Source organism: Heloderma suspectum, chromosome 3 (assembly GCF_057233095.1).
Source record: "Heloderma suspectum isolate Gila_16-S chromosome 3, 16-S_ref, whole genome shotgun sequence".
NCBI classification, from domain to species: domain Eukaryota; kingdom Metazoa; phylum Chordata; class Lepidosauria; order Squamata; family Helodermatidae; genus Heloderma; species Heloderma suspectum.
The window spans coordinates 130360877-130381944 of NC_139460.1; the positions used below are offsets into that span (position 1 = coordinate 130360877).

The 21068-nt window shown below is 42.2% G+C and overlaps 1 protein-coding gene across 2 annotated transcripts; it reads right to left on the reverse strand.

Moving 5' to 3' along the window:
* Positions 1-130: 130 nt before the first annotated feature.
* On the reverse strand, positions 131-18746 carry UPF3A (UPF3A regulator of nonsense mediated mRNA decay). Of its 2 annotated transcripts, none has more exons than XM_084844534.1 (10): positions 18440-18746; positions 17523-17629; positions 15637-15743; positions 12787-12885; positions 12559-12669; positions 9690-9745; positions 9443-9601; positions 7657-7814; positions 4903-5141; positions 131-3326 (listed from the first exon to the last, which is right to left on the reverse strand). In XM_084844534.1, exons 1-10 carry the CDS (start codon positions 18620-18622, stop codon positions 3259-3261), a joined length of 1287 nt encoding a protein of 428 aa, XP_084700660.1. In that variant the 5' UTR covers positions 18623-18746; the 3' UTR covers positions 131-3258. The 2 variants fall into 2 exon arrangements, with proteins under 2 accessions (XP_084700660.1, XP_084700659.1); XM_084844533.1 differs by having other exon boundaries at positions 222-3326; positions 4847-5141.
* Positions 18747-21068: the final 2322 nt, after the last annotated feature.

Here is a 21068-nt window from a genome sequence, read left to right on the forward strand (position 1 = left end):
GAGTGAATGTCCCTAGGCTTAAGGCAGCTTCCAACAAAACAAACACTAAATCAATAGGGTGAGATCAAGCAGCCTCCCCCTCTTTCTGCCTTTAATGGAAGAATATATATTTCTATTCAGACAGACTTTTAGCATTAAAAATGTCAGCTGTTTTATTTGTGTTATATTGTTGCTGCTGTTGCTACTTTTATTTGATTGGTTTATTGTTATTTTTTCACAACTTTAGAATATGTATATTTACATAGAAAAGTGGGGTGTACATAACAGGAAATAAACGAACAACATTAAAACAATTTAAAATAAATCTCAAAGCTATAATCACTAAAACAGTGCTTTCTATAGCAGCAGGACTAGAAATACCCACTCAATAGCTATATGCCTTTTAGAAGAGATATATTTTGAATATTCTCTAGAAAGCCTCCAGAACAGTACAGCTTTGGATCACAGGAAAGTACATCTCAGGAGAATTGCAAGAAAGGCTCTGCTTTGTGATCCAGATACAGGTTGTGAAGGTCTTTAAAGGCAAGAACCTGCACCTTAAGTTGGGCCTGGAAGCTTATTCGTAGCCAATATAGTTTGAATATGTTCTGGTCTCTCCTCACCTAACAGAAAGTAGGGAATGGCATACTACATTAGCTGAACTTTGAGTTATCTTCAAGGGCAGCCCATGTAGAGTGCAATACAGTATTGATTCCTAGAGGTTACTAAAGCATGTATCAGCAAAGCAAGATCCCTCTTCTTAAAGATGGAATACAGCTTACATAATAGATACAGCTAATAAAAACTGTTCCTGGCCACTGCTGATACCAGAAGGATCCCTAAACTCCTAAACCGATCAAAATATGTCCAGCCAGCTCAGTGGGGCTGAAATGAGCATCATGATTGTTGATACACATGCATGTCTACTTTTGTATTGGCTGCCCTTGTAGAAGCCTGCTTCTGCAGATGAACTGGGGCAGTGGGATTAAATCCAAGCAGTCCAGTTTATCTGGTTTGTCAGCCAGGAAATAATGGAAGAATAACTGAAACTGAGAGCTTCGTCAGGAAACTAGAGACTATATAAGTAGTAAGGTGAATATACACATTCATATACAGAAATGCTGAATTGGCACAGTACTTTTGAACTGCACAGTACTTTTGAATATTTCATAATCATTCTGGTATAGAAGAAAAATATCAGGCTAAACATTACTCAGATGATCAGATTAGGTTTCTAGTGGTTGACATTCCAGAAGATCACCTTTATTTACATTAGAACAATCAAATGCTGATAGTACGATTAGTAATAAAAGGTCAAGACATGATGTTAAAAAGTAGTCAAAATAAGGTGTGTTTTAGACAAACAAAGCATGTCAGCATTGTCAGATTGATGCTCTTCCCTCAAAACATGTGCAGTTGCTCACTGAAGATACCAGAAACAACAAGGATATATATGATCAAAATGTGTTTTTCAACTAGCATAATGAACAGAGGGAATTGCAATCACTGGTTATTCCCTCAAACACATTCTAATTCATAGCTTATTTATGTAACAAAATATATGTTTTCATTGGTGACATGTAAAAACATATTTTATTAAATATTAACATACAAAACATTGTTGCTAAAATCACATATTAAAAATGGCAAAAACATTTAAAACTGCTATTTCATGAAAAACAGATACAAATATTTTGACTCAGATCAGCCTTTCTTCTGGTTGAAGAGGAAACCTCTTAAAAGGCAAAAATAGTTCAGAAACTAAAAAAGTACTGACACTTACCTGACATTTTAGCAAATTGAAGAGCAAGCTAGATATGACAGTGGCCAACCAGTGTGTTAGAACTGGGACACCTTTGAATTTCTGTAAAGCAGGGAGAGCAGAAAGTGGTGCTGACCATACCTTCTTTCCTGAAACTGCCTCGCCCAAGCTATTGTTCTGGTGGGTCTCTGAGACCAGAACTAACCCAGCTGAGAGAAAAAGAGCTGGAAGAAGCAAAGATTAAGGACGCCCCTCCCACCTGCACATGCTGCACTTTAAAACATACACACCCTTTAAAAGAATTTTACACAACCCCAATTATAACACATAGGTCATGCTATCCTAGTGTCCAGTTTGCCCTTGAAAACCAATTTAAATACAAGGAGATACTGAGGCATACAGACACTGGACATAAATATGCCAATTATGAACCTTGTTCTGCAAGTGTAACTTTTAACCTCCCATGATCCTGCAGCAAGTTGAATACTGCCCTACCATAATAATTTAAACATCTTCATTAGAAGCATATGAACAGTTCCAATGAAAAGATGGCATTAGTTGCTATTATTCATTACGCGGTAATGCACTTACTAAATTCGGACTAAACTATTGACTCCTTACAGGACCAAGGCTATGGTACTTGTGTGTTTTTTCTCTCCACTGAGGTAAATATAGTTATTGTCTGTATAATTCTATTCTTGTTTTACAGGGCTTGGAGCTGGGTAGTTAATGCAATTTGTAGAACACATTTAAATGCCTCAATTAAAATGGATGGAAATACACACTTTAAAAATATTCCTCTCATTTAACAGAGTGGAACAGGCGTAATATTTTCTGAGATGTACTATACAAACTTTAAAATGTGCTAGAAGCTATTAGAAGCTTCCATCTTCTACATTCTGAAATGTAGCATGATATTCAACAAGGTTGTATCATACATGCTTTCCCCACATCTCAAGCCAAAGTATGGCCTATGCATTTGAAAAGATCTCCCCTGGTGCCACCCCCCCCGCCCTATTATGCATAGAAGTGCATATTTGATTGTGTAACATGTCAGTGATAATACCTATGAAATCCAACCTAGTGAATAATAGTTATATGCTATTCCTATCATAACATACATTCAAATATGCACCTATATGTGTGGTGGGATTAAAATTTGTCCTCACATGCACACAGCATATCCACAGCTGGAAAAATAATAAATGTACCCTCTAAGACTGACAAGTCCTTTCCTTTCATTTTTTTCATAAAGTAATTCTATCCTCATTCAATATATGTAATGTTGCATGTTGCCCAAATTACTGCTAGAAAAAGAAAACATTGTTTTCTTGATAATGCTGGTTCTGAAAACATAGACTTTTCTGTGGGGACACTAAACCTTAATACTGAAGTTTTTGTCCATGCTGTTTTATTCTGCATCTTCACTCTTCTCAGAACCACCTCCAGTTGAATTATCTGCCTCATACTTTCTGTCATAAGCCTCTTCAGAAGACTTTTCAGCACAGTCATAGGACCTACTTGTACACCCCGTAAGTGTTCGAATGCGAACTCCTGGCTGGTATAGCTGCATGGCTGGTCGATCCTGTGTAGGAAGAAACAAATAAAAGAGATTAAGGCTTTGAGAAAACCATTTATCCATATATAGGAGATCTCAGAATGTCTTAAATGAGTTGATACAGAAAAGAGGACTTTTTGACAAACTGCTCTACATTCAATAAGAAATAGGGAAAACTAGATTATAGTGGTTTGACATTTATCATCTCACCCTGGTTCCTAGAAGCCAAGTACTTTAAGCAGATTAAAAATATTCTAGACAAATTAGGATAGCTATTTTGGGAGGAAAGTGATAGGCAAGAGCACGGTACAAACTTGATCCATGGAAAGTTTCAAGCCCACTATCCAAGTTTAAGTTCATTGTAACAACTAGGAGAAAGCTGGATGCAAACTAAATATGGACATAATGATTTTCAAACAGAAAAATAGTCCACAGTTTCCAAGATATAAAGTTAGCATAACAATCTACAAGCTGACCTGACAATGCAGTGCTTGATTTAATAATCTCCTGGTTAGCAAGTACGTATGGGTCGAAGAGCAGCTGCTCAAGTTCAGTATCATATCTTGTAGCATTTTGCTAGTGATACAAGAGGCTTACACTATGGCATGGGTAATAGCCAAATGTGGGTGGCAGACAAGGCAACTGCCTTAGATAGATGCAGTCACAAAGGCCTTACAGCTAGGCTATAGTCAATCATGATGCCATAAACACTGCTAAAGCTGCAAATTGAAACTTATTGGGGAATAAGCTTCACAGATATTAGTGGGACTTGCTTCTTGGTAAACATGATTAGGATCAAGCTACACATCCCTGATGAATTGTAGTAAGTCATTATAAAGTGGTTCCAACTACCAAGTAGCACAGCATGGTTGTCCAGCCCGCAAAGGGTGCTGCTGTAGTTGTGTCAATGCAAGCCACTCTTTGTACCACTGCAGCTAAACATATCCACAGGATCAAGTGCAAAAGTGATATCTGTGGAAAATACCATCCTCTGGACTATGTCAGTATTAACAACAGCTAAACTGTTACTGAGTTTTCTTTTGAAAACCTTCAGAAAATAGATTCCTCACCTTTTCTTAGATGCTCTAGTACTCAACTGTCATGACTGCATTTTTTTTTATTACTCAGCCAGCACCAGTGTTACTTCAGCTTAGACTGTTCTGCCCAGTCTTTCCCTTAATAGTAATGTACTAGGACATAAGATCAGGATCTTTGGGAGTGGATTAGGTGAGGATTGGTTCTCATGGAGAGTGCAGACATTCTGTCATGTGTTTATTAAAACAGGTAAGCACATTTTTAAAAGCTAGAATTCTAAGAAAGGTGCTTCATAAAAGCATGTATTTTGAAAATGCAAACATATAACTAAGCAGCAAAAATAGATTTGAATGCCTATCATTTTAACTGCTTTTGCTGAATAAATATGGAGTTTTTCATATTACTAAAAATCAAGCTGTTTAAAAAGTTAATGCTGAGATGTCAAAAGCAAATCCTGTGTGACCCTGAAGTAATTTTACTAATGAAAGATTATCCTAAATGAATAAAAGAACCTTATTTCTTATGCGCTCCTTTTTGGATGCCATGTCATCACACTTGTCCTCTTTACCCAGTTTGTCTACTGTGTCCACAGTGAAGCTGTAGTTGTAGTTCACTTTCTTCCCTCGATCTTGATTGTATCCTTTCCCCCACTTCACCTCGTCTTCATTCCTTCTCACAAACTTGTCATATTCATAGTGAGTTCTGTGCTTTCGACCATCTTCTAACCGATACCTTTGCCTCTCAGGATCTTTTTCACGAAATCTTCTCTCTGAATCTCTTTGCTCTTTATCACTATCATTTTGTGATCTGTGTTTGAAAAATGAACAATCCAAACTTTGCTTAAAACTCGGATAATGAGACATATAATGCCAAAACAAAGCTCCCAGATAATTTAGTGGCATTGGAGTAGGGCCAACTATACCAACTGTGCAATTCTCTACATGTTTACTCATTGATGTCAATTGGGCTCAATCCTAGGTAAGTGGGAATAGGATTGCTTACTCAGTTCACAAACTGAGATACAAGTTACTACATACTCAACAATCAAATAATGAGGAATCAAATAATGCATTCCCATCAGCTCTATAACCTAAGCAACTCAACTAAGACCAAGACTGCTTTAGCATTGCAACTCCCAGCACCTGAGCAATAGGAAAAGTGACAACCTCTAGGACTTAAGTTGTTAGAACATGGAAAAGCTGAGTCATCAAGGCAAGATGTTTTAGGGCACAATCCCATGGCCCCTAGACCTTGCTCATCACACTAAGCTACCCTGAGAATAAGCCACCCTGGGTTCGTGGCTGGCTCGCTAACCTGACAATTGCGCACTCTGTGGCTTGCGTCCCCCCTTGGTCCTCCTGCTGGCTCCCAGCATGTATCCCAGGTGCCTTTGCAGCAGAACCCCTCACATCCTCAGTCCCTACAACAAAACCATTTGGGTGCCAGTTCCCGAGGGAACCCCGCCCCCCAGCATCAGATCGCCAAATGGAATCCATTTTCTGAGCCCTTATGAACACAGGAATTTGTTCACAATTTTTTTTTAAATGGGTGTGTGTGCAAAAGTACATAAGAGTGCTTGTCTGCTACTTAGCCAAACATACCAATACCCCCTCTTGTCAATATCCTTGTAAATTTCATCGTCCCCTTGGTGCTTAGCTTGCTAGTGAACTTTTTTTTTTTTTTTAAAGGCCGCTTTACCTACTCCTGAAGTAAGCACACCTGTCCCAAAAGATCCTTCTCCTGCAGCTGCTGACCACTTTTGGCTCCCCCCACCCTTTGAGCTTGTTGCTTGCCTCCACTGGTCTCCATTGTTAGCTGTCAGATATACATGTGGGTTACAGAACAGTGAGGTGGATTGATAAACATGCAGATGTCAAGGCAGAGCAGTGAAGGGGATAAGTAAATATACACAAATTACAAGGCAAAGCAGTAAAGCTGAAGGGAAAATTACACAAATTGCACAGCAGAGCAGTGAGGCAGATTGCTAAAACTATACAAATTTCATGGCAGAGCAGCAAAGCCAAGGGGGAAATTATGGAAATTTCATAGTGGTAGACTTTTGCCTCTGCACACTTGTACAATACTGGAAAACAAAAGGTTGCAAATGCATTTGGGACACTCGCTGGCATCCTTTCTTCTTGATTTTTATGAGCATGGGGAGGAGGACGCTGAAAAAGGATGAGAGGTGAGGGTGGGTGGCTACAGCACTAGCGGGATCACAAGTAGCGGCAAGGGTTTTCACTGCTCTTGCCGGGTGGCTCTCCAACCGTTCCTAACAACCCACGATGTATATGCCCTGCTGGGCTTGGACGTCACCCTGAAGAACCCAACAAAAAGCCATGGGATCTCAAGACTGGCTTGTTCATGAAAAATAAACCACCATGCGGAAACTGCGCCGGGTTCAGACATCACGACAACCCTCCATGGATATTTTATCCAGGGTAGGTTGTTGTGTCATGTGAACCAGGTCATTGTCTGAGGGGCCATAAGATACACAGGATACAGAGATCTGGTTCATATGTGACAAGAAGCCACCATGAAGGAATTTCCCCACGGGGCTTCTTGTTGTGGCAGTGGTGGCCACTTTGAATATTCGAACTGCTGTAGGAGTGTGCCATAGCTTGTTGTTACATGTGAACCTGGTGAGGGTGGGCTGTTGGGGTGTTTGGCAAGCCACCCAGAACCTATGGGCTCTTTTAGGGTTGTGGCTGGCTTGTCAGCCACCCCAACAACCCACCTTTGCCAGACAAACTACTGCACGCCCCTGCTACAGTTCGAATATTTAAAATGGCGGCCAAAGCTGCAAAGGAAGCCCTATGGGGGAATTCATCCACAGGCCAGAGCTACAACCTTGGAGGTGAAAATCCACACTTGGATCTTTACCCCCACCACCCTCCTAGCCACCACAGAAAGCTCCACAGCAGCTCCTCTTCCAATGTCGGTGTCACAACCTTGGATGAGGAAAAAGGGGGCATGCCTGTGGGCAGGAAGGGGAGGGAGGAGGAGAGGCCTGGACATGTTACATCCTGTGGCTTCCCAAGCCCCAGGCCCACCCCCACAAGCTTAACTCCACTAGTGGGAAAATTTGAAAAGGAGGACACAGAGGTGAAAATTGCCTCAGTTGCTTCTCCAACTCTGGTGGCAGCAACTCAGCAGGGCATAGGAATCTCAGAAGCCTCCGAAATCGGATGCTTCCATCTAATGGGCAGCAACCTGATAAGGTTGTGCCCTTAATCTACTCCACAGTAAGTGAAAAGGATGCACTGATTTATTAAGGCGCCTTGAGTATGCAACTCAATATTCAAAATAAACTACTACTTACTTTTCCTTAAATTCCTTTAGCGAACCTTCTAGTGGCTTGGATTTTAAACTCCCATGCCCTGGTGACTTCTCCCATTTGCTGTCTTCTATGTCAGCTTTTTCTTTTTCTCTGTGTTTTTCTGTGGCTTGCTCATCTCCTTTCTCAGGCTTCTTAAGAAGCTAAAGAATATTATTTATTTATTATGTATTTATCACTAATTAAAATATTTATAAACGTCATCAAACAGATATCAAGAAGGTGAAGAAAAGTATAGCCAAAAATGGTCATACAACCACAAACCCACCAAAAACAGTAAATTACAATCATTTAATAATCTTTTTAAGTTGTCGAAATACAATAAAACAGACTAACTGATTTAAAACACTTGGGCAAGCAGAAAAGTTTTGACAGTAATTCAGTTGGGAGGTTACCAGAGTGTAGAAAACTATAGCCAGACTATCCCTGTCTAGGAATGGTTATACCTGGTGAACCAGCTAAAGCTGGTAAAAGGTACTCAAAGCCACCAAGGTCACCTGTGCCTCAAGTGACAAAGCTAGATTCAGGAGTATTCCCAATTGACACACACCTCTTTCAAGGGACATTCTTCTTGTTAGAGCCAGACTGGTTTATAAGAAGGCAGCTATCATGCATGATTTAATCATAGATTAAAGGGCCAGCTTCATCTGTGTCACCAAGACTTGAGTGGATGAGCTGGATGGAGTTGGTCTGTCTCAGTTTTGTCCACCTGGGTATGTTATGTAGCACCAACACTGGCTGGAGGTTCAGAGAGGGGAGAGGGTTGTTGTCATGTATAAAGAATCCATCTCCCTTATTAGACCAGTCCACTCAGGTGCTGGGTTGAGTGTTTCTACATGGTGTTGGACCAGCGAGACAGATTAGGGATTCTGCTGGTGGTGGTTAAGACGCTGAACTGCAGACTGGAAGGTCGGCAAGACAGCAGTTCGAGACCCGAGTGCTGCGTGACGGAGTGAGCTCCCGTCTTCAGTCCCAGCTTCTGCCAACCTAGCAGTTGGAAAGCAAGAAATTGCAAGTAGATAAATAGGTACCGCTTCGGCGGGAAAGGTAACAGCGTTCCGTGCACCTCGGTGTTCAGTCATGCCAGCCACATGACCACGGAAGCATCTTCGGACAGCACTGGCTCTTCGGCTTAGAAACAGGGATGAGCACTGCACCCTAGAGTCGGACACGACTGGTTGGGGACACCTTTTACACTTTTTTACTGATCATTCCCCTGGCTGAGATGATCACCACCATAGTGTTGGAGAACTGCTTGGGCAGAATCTAATGCTGCCCATCCACTAGCAGAGCTGGCTGTTGATTCTGGTCTACACGCAGCCAGCTCCACCAATTCCAGTCTACAAGCAGCCCCTAGTGCTTGCAGAATGACAATTTAGCACTTCCAGAGGCAAGCCCCCAAATGAGCAGAAACACTTGTTTATGAAGGGGGCAGGTTAGCAGAGCTCCCTTATCTGAGCTCTGCCAATCTGCCCCGTTCCAGAAATGAGCATTTCCGCTCATTTTGGCTTGTCTCCGGAAGCACTAAATCACCATTCTGCAAGTGGTAAGGGACCAGAATTGGAGAGGTTGTCCACACATGCAAGAGCAGTATTTGATACCACCCCTTGTATTCTAGTACAGTAATCATTACGCTACTTACATGGAAGCATCCTTCACTGCAATTTATGAGTTCTCTTCCACATGTACACACTTAGGGGGATGACGCACATTAAACTAAAATACTGTAACTTTACTGAATGATTGCAGACATCTTAAAAAAATGTTTTACTTTGATCCTTATTTCTTTTTCAGCAATTTTCTTTTGCTTTTCAGCTTCTCTTCTTTTACGCCTTTCTTCTTCTCTCCGCTTCCGTTTCTCATCTTCTCTTAGGCGTTTCTTCTCTGATTCTCTCCTCCTTCGTTCTTCCCTTTTCTCTTCTCGGATTCTCTAAAATTATGGAAATGTTTAATGTAGATTTGTACAAATACAAATAAGACACACAAAGTTGAAGCTTTAGTCCAAAATACAAACATACCTGTTTTTCTAATTTTCTATTTTTAATATATTCCAAAAGTGGTGTTGTTCTTCTAGCTAAAACACAAAAAAATGTGATGATGTCCTCCATTCCTAAGATACATGTGTTTTTATCATACTTTTTATTTAAGGTTCAATATGCCAATTGCTAGGAGACCAATCCTATGGCCCCCTAGACAGTGTCTAGGCTACGAGACAGGGTTCCAACCTCGAAGCCAGTAAACCACACTCCCCTCCACCTCATAGCCAGTGCAGAGAACAGTGCCAGTTACCTCTCTGTGCTCAGAAACCTGAGCGCAGAGACAGAGAGAAGGGGATGGTCCTGGGGTGGGGAAGGGAGTAGATCAGGAAAGCTGCCTTACACAGCTTCCTATGTTCACCTTGGCCCTGCTGCTCTGAAGCACCGTGGCCAGATGGGTGAAATGGCCCATCTAGCAAAAATGCAGGGCAGCTGGAGCATGGAGGCAAGGATCACCTCTGGGATCCAACTGCCCTGCATTAGGATACTTGACAGCATCGGATTTCAGAGCTGCTGGCTCTCAACATAGCTACAATGAATACTGTTCCATAATGGGCCATAAATAATAATAAAAAATAATAATTTCTCTAATGCAGAAAAGTCATTCATTTTTTATTGTTAAGAAGTCTAGGAATCAGTAACGCTAGACCCATATCTGGAATTACTTAAAGTATAAGTCTTAATATTATTTTTTTTTCAATAAATATTTTTCTCATGGCTTTTCAACATGTTGAAGAAGCATGTTGTTTACACAGCATTTTTCTTTCATCTTCTACCTGACTAGTGAGGGTTTGATTGCTTGTACCCTTGTAAATTAGCCTTTCAGAGTTTGTTGCTGTTTATAATCATAAGTGAAATGCAAACTCATGCTGCAGGTTTATGCAAAAGTATGTAATAATTAGATAACAATAAACCCCCTGAAAACAATGTGGAAAATATTTACCTGCGTATGCTCTCATGTTTTGTTTTGTTTTTAACTAAGCAGAACAGACACAGAAAGTGGGAAAAGCAAGACAGGGCACAACTTGGCCAACCTGTGGCAACTATGATGAGTGACCATGGAGTTAACTTGCAATTTCCATTTCTACATATTTTTGCTTATAGGTTTTGGTTTTAGTGGGAACATTTGTTCCCTTCCAAAGACAAGGAGTCATGAAAAACACAGCTTCTATGGCACTGACACTGATTCCTAGGTGTTTTAACTTTAGACACAGCAGATTAAATCAATAATATACTTAGTATTTATATAGCTTTTTCCTAAGCACTAAAATCATTTCACATATATTTTCTCAGTAATCCTTATAACAACAATGCGAGGTAGTTATTATCTTAAATTTCACAGATATGGGCTAAGAGATCATGTCTGTCTAATGCCACCCAGTGGATCCACAGCTGACTGAGATTTAAACCAAGGATATCCATGTTGTATATCTTGCTCTTAAGCTGTAAGATACACCAGTTCTCTCCTCTTCAATTCTGTATTGACCCATAGTTACTATTATTCCTTAATAATACTTCTAAAGTTACTGTGTTGGCTTGTGGTTCAAAACATAAGATAAATAGTAAATGGATATCAAAATTATCCTCTCTAATCCCATGGAGACCTAGTTCATACATTATTGGAGCAGCATGGAATCCAGTTGCACATGGTTTGGTCACCCATATGGCTCTGCTGAATGGTATAATTCTTCTCACAGAAATGTTGTTAGCCCCCAGTGACAGGTGAGGCTGGCATGGGAAGAAACCCCATAATTCAGCAACTCACATGTTCTGTTCTTACAGATATCAATCACTAAAGTATCACCAAACTGAATCCCTGGTAACGTCTTTTGTGCCATTCCTGTAATTCGCAAATCTGCCCTCATATATGTACATAAACAGGACAGCAATGTAATGGAAACTCCTTGTTATCTTTTTGATTGCATTGCATATCATTTAGCCCTTTTAGTACTCTGAGTTATTAATAATCTATTACACAAATGACATAATTTAAGTAAAAATAGATTGTACTACATATCAAACAAGAATATTAATATCCAGTATGTATGTTTTTGGAGAACTACATATGTTATTAATAACCAGCCAGGGTTTTGTTTCTAGAACAACAACAGCAGCAGCAGCAGCAAACCCAATAATGAATTATTAACACCTCCTTATCTTATTTGTTGAATCTAGATAAAGTAGCCATTATGTTGTTACATTAGAGCTTTCACTAAGCTGGGATTATTTTGACCTCTCACCCATCCTTACTTTGAGCATGCTGAATTAATTTTTCTCCTATTTACTTCAGTTAGGGTCCAACTCCAGCACCATGCCTTTTTAGTGAAACTTAAAATTTTAAAAATAACACAATGGGAGGCAGGGCTGAAACATCACAGAACAACCTCCTCTTTACTGTAGGAGAACAGATGGTATATAAAATTGCACTGGTTAGAGGAAAACATTTTATGTATTTTTAATACCCAGTTGGAGTCACTTATGATCTCAAATATGTAGGAGTGATAAAGAGGTCAGGATAACACAAAATCTGTGTTGGCATACTAAGATCATTCTCCTAGCTTTTGAAATAGCAGATCTTGACCATAAAAGGTCTCTGAGAGTATCTCACCAACTTCATAAATATATGAACCTATCTGAGTGCAGTGTTCTGCAAAGTGCTAGCATTCCAATTCTGCTCTTCAGCTAATGTTAAACAATAAACAAGGACTGTTATTTTTATTAAGAACTTCTGCAGTTGTGCTATAGATAACCACAATTTAATATTAATAACTTCAAGATGCCTAATAAGCAGGACAACTGAAATATAATTTGGAAAATTTCCGTTAAGGAGGGGGAAATCAGCTTAACAGACCAATAAGTTCCCTTGTTTTTGCCTCAATTTCTCCTAGTAGGGTTTCAGGGTTGGCACATATTTTTTCTTCTTCAGCACAATAAGTTTCTAAAAATTTTCTGTATTCTGGATCTGTAAAAGAAAAATGTTGAAAAGAAAGTTAATAACTACATGCTATATATTACATGAGAAACTGTGACTTAACCACAGTAGGTTAGGAAAATGTTTCTGCCAAGAAAATGGGATTACCATCTTCTATGCTTCCAGCTTTTGCATCTTTCTTCTTCAGCTTCTTTTTAGAAATCTTTTGGAATGGTGCAAATTCAACAACAGCAGGATATTCTAAACCTTGAAAGAATTGCAAAGGAATTTAATGATTAAAGGTAAATAATATACACATTTTGAGATTGAAGAGAACTTGCTCCTAGGTTCCCTTGAGTACAAATATAAGAATTAAAATGTGTCATTTTATTTTTCACTGCCTAACAGCGCAACCCTTATTTATTTATTTATTTATTTATTTATTTAATGTCTATACTGTCCAATAGCTAAAGCTCTCTGGGCAGTTCCTGTGCATGTTAGTCCCACTGAATTCAATGAGGCTTACTTCCAGGTAAGTGGCTATAGAATTGCAACCTAAAGACTGACTGCCTTGATACAGAAAAGTAAATCCACTTACAAAAGCAAATGTCCACATATGCATTCAGTGCAGATAGATGAGCACCTGGCTGGTTTGTTTGTTTGTTTGTTTGTTTCTTAAATTTCTCAATCACCCATCTGGCCAGTCACCCGGCCACTCTGGGAGATGTACAACAGTACAATTTAAAACAGTAAAATTACACATTAAACATATTTAAAAATACCCTAACCCACCCCAAATGCCTGCCTGAACAACCACGTTTTCAGTGCTTGGTGGAAGCTCATTAAAGAAGGGGCATGGTGGAGTTCCCTAGGGAAGGAGTTCCACAGAGTGGGGGCCACCACAGAGAAGGCCCTCTCCCTCATCCTCACCAGCCTAGCTGTCCTGGCTGATGGGACAGAGAGAAGGCCATCCGAGGCTGATCTTGTTGAGCGGCCTGTCTGGTGTTGTTGGAGGCGCTACTTGAGATAGGCTGGGCCAGAACCATATAGGGTTTTAAAGGTCAAAACCAACACCTTGAATTTGGCCCGGAAAACAACTGGTAGCCAGTGAAACACCTTCAGCACTGGAGTGATGTGATCATGCCAGCGGCTGCCTTTAATCAGGCGAGCCACCACGTTCTGCACCAGCTGCAGCTTCTGAACCATCTTCAAGGGTAACCCCACATAGAGCACATTACAGTAGTCTAGACGAGAGGAGACCAGGGCATGTATTACCGATGGGAGCAGATGCTCGGGAAGGTAGGCATCACCGTATCAGATGGAGTTGATACAACGCTGTCTGGCTCACGGCTGACACCTGAGCCTCCATGGATAGCTGGGAGTCTAAAATGATCCCCAGGCTGAGAACCTGGTCTTTCAAGGGTAGCCGTACCCCATTCAACACCAGGTCAACATCCCCCAACCTCCTCTTGTCTCCCATCAAAAGTACCTCGGGCTTGTTAGGGTTCAGCTTCAGCTTATTCCTCCCCATCCAGCCACTCACCATCTCCAGACATTTAGACAGGGATTCTACAGCCAACCCTGGTGAAGATTTGAACGAGAGGTAGAGCTGTGTGTCATCCGCATATTGATGACACTGCACCCCAAACCTCCTGATGATAGTCCCCAGCAGCTTCACGTAGATGTTAAATAGCATCTGGGAGAGGATGGAACCCTGTGGCACCCCACAAGTGAGTGGCCACAGGTCCGACTCCTCCTCTCCCAGTGCTACCCTTTGGTGCCTGCCAGAGAGGAAGGACCTCAACCACCATAATACGATGTCTCCAATGCCCAACCCCTCCAGGCGATCCAGGAGGATACCGTGGGCAATGGTATCAAAAGCCGCTGAGAGGTCAAGGAGAACAAGGAAGGAGCATTCAGCCCTATCCAAAGCCCTCCTCATATCATCCACCAAAGTGACCAAGGCTGTTTCTGTCCCATGCCCAGGCCTGAAGCCCGACTGAGATGGATCTAGATAATCGGCTTCTTCCAAGTGTGCCTTCAACTGCATCGCCACCACCCACTCAATAGTTACATTTGAATCATGATGCTCATCCAAACTCCACTGCTCTGGCTGGATATGTCTGTTGATATTGATGCTGATGCAGATGCAATCCACATCCCTGGCCACACAGGTAGAGTGGGACCAATGCAAACAGGTACCATAAACCTTTTCATTTATATTCTTTTAAACATGGCAGAAAATATGTATCATAGCTCAGACCAACAAATATATCAACAAAGATGCTGATAGAGGACGATCGAAGAACTACAAGAAAATAAATGCTACAATTGTACTTCATTTTAAAGTTATTTCAGCTGCAATCCTATACCTTCTTAGCTGGGATTATGCCCCTTTGAACTCACTGAGACTTACATCTGAGTAGACATGCATAGGATTCCACAGTTATTCAGTTTCTTGAAACTCATATGATAGTATTCACACTTAAGGGTGAGGCATATATGTATAAATAAATAAATATCTTGGTAACAGTTCACTGCACAGACATTAATTTCTATGCAAATGTCTATGGCCTAATTTTATCTGCAAACTTCACCTGGTTTCAAAGTGGAATGCAGACCTCTCAAAGTCTCTGCCAGCTATATATCCAAGGGTTGTAACACTGGAAATGAGTGTTTGACAAGGATAACTTTGGGTAGGATTCCTGCCTCTGAGAGAACATCGGACGATCACCAATGAAGTCCCATATGCTTCTATGAGTTTAAAACTGTGCCACAATCAAAAATCATGAAACATTTTGGAGATTGTGTAAAACAAAAATATGATTTACGAAACATGGTGAACCTTTGTCAGGACTGAACTATGATCAGAACTTCGGAAAGACTGACTAAGCTTTTTTGCTTTGTCATATGGCAAGATTAGCTATTGTTTAAGAAACACAAACACAACACCCTTTTGGGTGCATACAACTGGTTGTATGGTTCTTTGATTCTTTGCCATAGTGATGAATGGATTACCTTTGTTGTCAATGAAGACATAGCCATCAAAGCGATCTCTAAAAAGAAGGATGTCATCAGGATTTCTAAAATTAATATATGCTCTTGAGTAGAGGTGAGGATAAAGACTGCAACAAGAGTGAATGTTTCCTGTTATTTATGTTTATCTTTTAAAAGGAAGGGTAGAAGCATAAGTATTCCCAAAGAAGGCAAGCATTATATTTATACATCAAATGAAACAATAATGAAATAAGAAATTTATGAACCTTAGTAGTCATTGGCTTCAATGCTACATGCATAGAAAGTAGGGTGTGGAATGGCTACAGCCTTAGTCCAGTATAATTCTCCACTCAACCAATGCTGCTAAGTGTGCTGTGATTCAACCCGCCCATCTTTCAAACAAGGCCCTCCTTCAAGGATCCAATGTTTTCTACTAGCTACTATGGCTCTGCTCTTCCTTTGAGCGGGAGTAGCTTGAGCACAAAGGGCCTGTAGAACAGTGGATGCTGGAAGCTGATAGGTGAGAGATAGGTGAGATATGGGAGGGCTTCAGCTGAAAGAGAGTGGTCTGTATCATTGCCAAGAAGAGCTGTGTACCAGGCACAGAGGAGGAATGGTGGGGGAAGGTAACAGGAGCTTTTCCGCACCTTGATCTCTGTGAATGCAGGGTGTAGGAGTGGCCATAGAGTATAGTGCTAAATGAAGCAAACAAGTCAAAATCTCATATCTAGATACCAATGTCTGGGGATTTTCCCTCTTTGCTGCCTCTCAGAACCTGTGAGCCTCTGATATCCCCCATGGTAATGTAACAAAAGCTATGGAGATTGGAAGAATGCCCACAGTTTTGTACTAACAACCAAAATCTTAACCAATCATCTTGATAATGTGATCAGACAATGCCTTCATATCCTTATTAAACTTGCAGGTTTGAGCTTTGTTGTTGGTTTTTGCTCTTTCTTTCCAACTATAATATTTTATTCCATTCTCCACATACACACACAAAGACAAGGGAAGAAGGATTAAAGATGATAACACATAGAACAATGAGCCCTAAGAGGAAGGCAAAAGAGGAAACACCCAAGCTAGGGAACTCATCCCATTAGCTCCTGAAAAAAGACCATGAAAAGCCTGATGCCTAGCTAGGACATCCCCTTCCCTGCTTTCCAGAGGCTTCTTAAAGACTTTTATACCATCAGGGGAAGGCAAGAGAGAATCATAGGCCATAAAGCTCATACTGTCAGCTTCTAATAACTGTGTTTCAATAATGTATGTGATTTTAAATACTATTTCATTTTCTATGTAAATCACTTTGAGATTAGGAAAAGTGTATACTAATATCTTAAATAAACAAGCAGGGCATTCTTGATAAGATGAAACATCATATCACCACTACTCTTCCCCCTCTCAAGTGTATGCAAGAGTGGCTGTGGATGACTACACTGGCATTCAAAATCAGAGGCCAGTATAATTGCAGGGAAATTTCTGTGCCATAGAAGCCTCTCATTAAGAGCTTATTGTGTGAAGTAGCCCTAAATGACCACAAATACAGGAGGCTAGAGCGTCGATCTAATAACCAAAATATATAAAGTAGATTCCAGATACTCTTTCTGACACACTCTCAAAGCTCAGTGTGCTTCCCTGATTCCCTAGACTCATGGGAAGAAATTCATGTCCATGACATGCATCACAGTAAAGCAAAGAAAATAGCAGATGCACATCACACATATTAATCTCTTTAGAATGCTCTAATATGATGTTTGTCATTGCTTTATGACAAATGTTTTTATAATTCTCCTTGTACTGAAAACATCCTGTACCAGAATCTGGATGCTGTAGGTATGAGTGACACCATGCAAGCCCAAATAAAATGCCTCCTTTGCTCATAGAAATGCTAAGCAAGTTCTCACCTGGGATCGGAGGTACAAAATTCAAAATAATCATGAGCAGGTAGTGGATGGAGTTGTTCCTCCAGCTTCTCCTTGGTAAAGCTAGGAGGTAGCCGACGTATAACTACCTGCAAAGTATCACATGTAAAACTGAGGGCACAGAAGACTCAGGAGTATCCATTCCAGTGCCTACAATATCACCAAACATATTATTTAATTTATATTCCATGGGGGGGGGGGAACTCCTCCTATTAGTAATTCTTAGAAGGTCAAATGATTTTCTATTCTTATGCCATTTAGCCAGACCTGGCCTCAAAATACTGATCCATGGTGACAATATCCTTCACACCTGCTCTTCCCCAGCACAAACCTCTTCCGGTTTAAACCTCTACTTGGATTTTCCCAGCCTCTTTGGGGTTGAATGGGGTTGGTAATGCCTATAGTCGTGAAGTGATGGAGATTTGCAGCTGGAGGGAGGATCCGGGCTTGCCCAAGGCTGCCAAGGCGGTCTCTGTCTCTGACCAGGGTCCTGCAGCCAGACCAAAGGCCAATGCTCTAGAGCCACGGGGCCTGTGGGCATCACAGAATCATAGGGTTGGAAGGGGCCTGCGAGACCATCGAGTCCAACCCCGCGCTCAGTGCAGGAAGCCTGATTGCCGGGCGGCCTCCCACCCAAGTACTAACCAGGGCTGACTCTGCTTCGCTTCCGAGACCAGACAAGGGGATGGGCTGGCAGTGTCGGCAGCCCTCCGCCCCGCCCAGCGCATGTCCGTCGCCCTCCTCATCCCCCTGCCTGGCTCACCTTCCCACACCCAGCCGCGTTTCCTCCGGAACTGTGGCCCCTCCCGCCCCCTCTCTCCCGGGCCCGCCCCCCCCGCGTGAGCTGTCCCTGGTGCTGGGAGAGAGCCGCTCCCCCTCCCGCCTTGCCGGCTTCTCACTTTACTCAGCGCCGCTCTTTTCTCTTCCCGCTGTTGTTTGCCCGGCGGCAGCCCCAGGTTGGAAGGCGGCGGCGGCGGCGGCAGCGGAGGAGGAGGCGGCGGCGGCGGCGGGGACTGTGGCGGGGACTGTGGCGGGGTCTCTGGCCCACGACGCGGAGATTCCCGCTGAAGCGGAGCCTCCATGGCTCTGGCGGGGTGACAGCCTCTCACGAGCCCCGCGCCCGGCGGCGACTGCGCCCCCGCCGCGGCTCGACGCCGCTCCGGCCCCGCTTCTCCCTTATCCCTCAGCCAACCGCCAACCCTTGCCAGGAAGCATCGCGAGAACGGCCCCCTCATTCCTACGAGGGTCTCGCGAGAGGGGAAGGGGTGGGTGGGAGAGACGCGGAGGCGGGAAAGCGCTGCTGCCGCCTCCGTGTTACGGCCAGGCAAGCGCTCTCCACCGTTATTGTTCACGGCTCGGTGCGATGCGGCCAGGTGGCAGGAGCGAGCCCCGTTGAGGCCGATGCCGGTTATTCGGCCTTTCGGGCTACCCATTCTCTCAGGCGATGACTCTGTGTGCACCTGTAGAGTCTCTGCCCCAAGCCAGCTGCAAATTTGCAGCTAAACGTGAACTATGCTCTGCCTATTTATTCTACTCTTTCTTGTGTGTGGTTTATTGTGGGCAATTATTTATAAGACATGAGGAAACAAGAACAAGGATGTCTTTGATCAGAAAAACGGAGGGGCCTTTAGCCAAAAAGCAACGTATTTATTATTGCATTTATATCCCACCTTTTTTCCTCTTGCAAGGAACCCAATGTATGCAGTACTTACATTGTATGTATTACATTTATACAAATAAGGCCTGTAACAAGAACAAAAGTTACAGTACAGTGCTCCCTGTTCAGGATTCTAACCTTTCTATTTCTCTTCACCTCCTTTTCCATGTTTTCTCCCCAACAGTGAGTCAACACTGAACATGCTCAGTCCTCAATACTTTTTTCTTCTGGGGGGGCGGGGGGGGGGAGGACGACTTTGCTGGATTTTTTCCTAAAGATTTGTTGTAGCTCTGCACACCTCTTGTGAGTGGCTGGGGCCATTCTGACTGCATAGGCAATGACACTCACAACATTTGAATCTGGTTTGGTGTGGAATTTGTACTGGAGCCCGGCATGGTGCCATATAAGAGCTGTCCCCGAGACATCAGAATGTGGAAACCCATCCCACAACCCATATATTTCATTGCCATCTCGTCCCACTTGTGAGTTATATAAAGCTCATATAGATTAACATGGACATAATCAATAAAAATATATATATCCAAATATATCCAACTGAATGCAGAGTTATATATCCAACTGAATGCAGAGTTCCAGAGAATAGCAAGGAGAGACAAGAAGGCCTTCTTAAATGAACAATGCAAAGAAATCGAGGAAAACAACAGAATGGGAAAGACTAGAGATCTCGTCAAGAAAATCGGAGATCTCAAGGGAACGTTTTGTGCAAAGACGGGCATGATAAAGGACAAAGAAGGCAGGGACCTCACAGACGCAGATGAGATTAAGAAGAGGTGGAAAGAATACACAGAAGAACTATACAGGAAAGATCTTAATGCCCCTGATAGCCATGATAGTGCAGTCACTGAACTTGAGCTGGACATCCTAGAGAGTGAAGTCAAGTGGGCCTTAGGAAGCATTGCTAACAACAAAGCTAGTGGAGATGACAGTATTCCAGCTGAGCTATTTAAAATCCTAAAAGATGATGCTGTTAAAGTGCTGCATTCAATATGCCAACAAATCTGGAACACTCAACAGTGGCCACAAGACTGGAAAAGGTCAGTTTACATTCCAATTCCAAAGAAGGGCAATGCCAAAGAGTGTTCAAACTACTGCACAATTGCGCTCATTTCACATGCCAGCAAGGTGATGCTCAAAATCCTACAAGCTAGGCTTCAGCAGTATGTGAACTGAGAACTACCGGAAGTACAAGCTGGGTTTCGAAGAGGCAGAGGAACTAGAGATCAAATCGCCAACGTTCGCTGGATCATGGAGGAAGCAAGAGAATTCCAGAAAAACGTTTATTTCTGCTTCATTGACTACGCTAAAGCCTTTGATTGTGTGGATCACAACAAACTCTGGCAAATTCTTAAAGTGATGGGAGTACCAGACCACCTTACCTGTCTCCTGAGAAACCTGTACGAGGGTCAAGAAGCAACAGTTAAGAACCAGACATGGAACAACCGAGTGGTTCAAAATTGGGAAAGGAGTACAACAAGGCTGCATATTGTCGCCCTACTTATTTAACTTATATGCAGAGTACATCATGAGAAACGCCGGGTTGGATGAATCACAGGTCGGAATTAAGATTGCCGGGAGAATTATCAACAACCTCTGATACGCAGACGATACCACCCTAATGGCAGAAAGCAAAGAGGATCTAAAGAGCCTCTTGTTGAGGGTGAAAGAGGAGAGTGCAAAAGCTGGTTTGAAACTCAACATTAAGAAAACGAAGATCATGGCATCTGGCCCCATCACTTCCTGGCATATAGAAAGGGAAGAAATGGAAGCAGTGACAGATTTTACTTTCTTGGGCTCGAAGATCACCGCAGACAGTGACTGTAGCCATGAAATTAAAAGACGCTTGCTCCTTG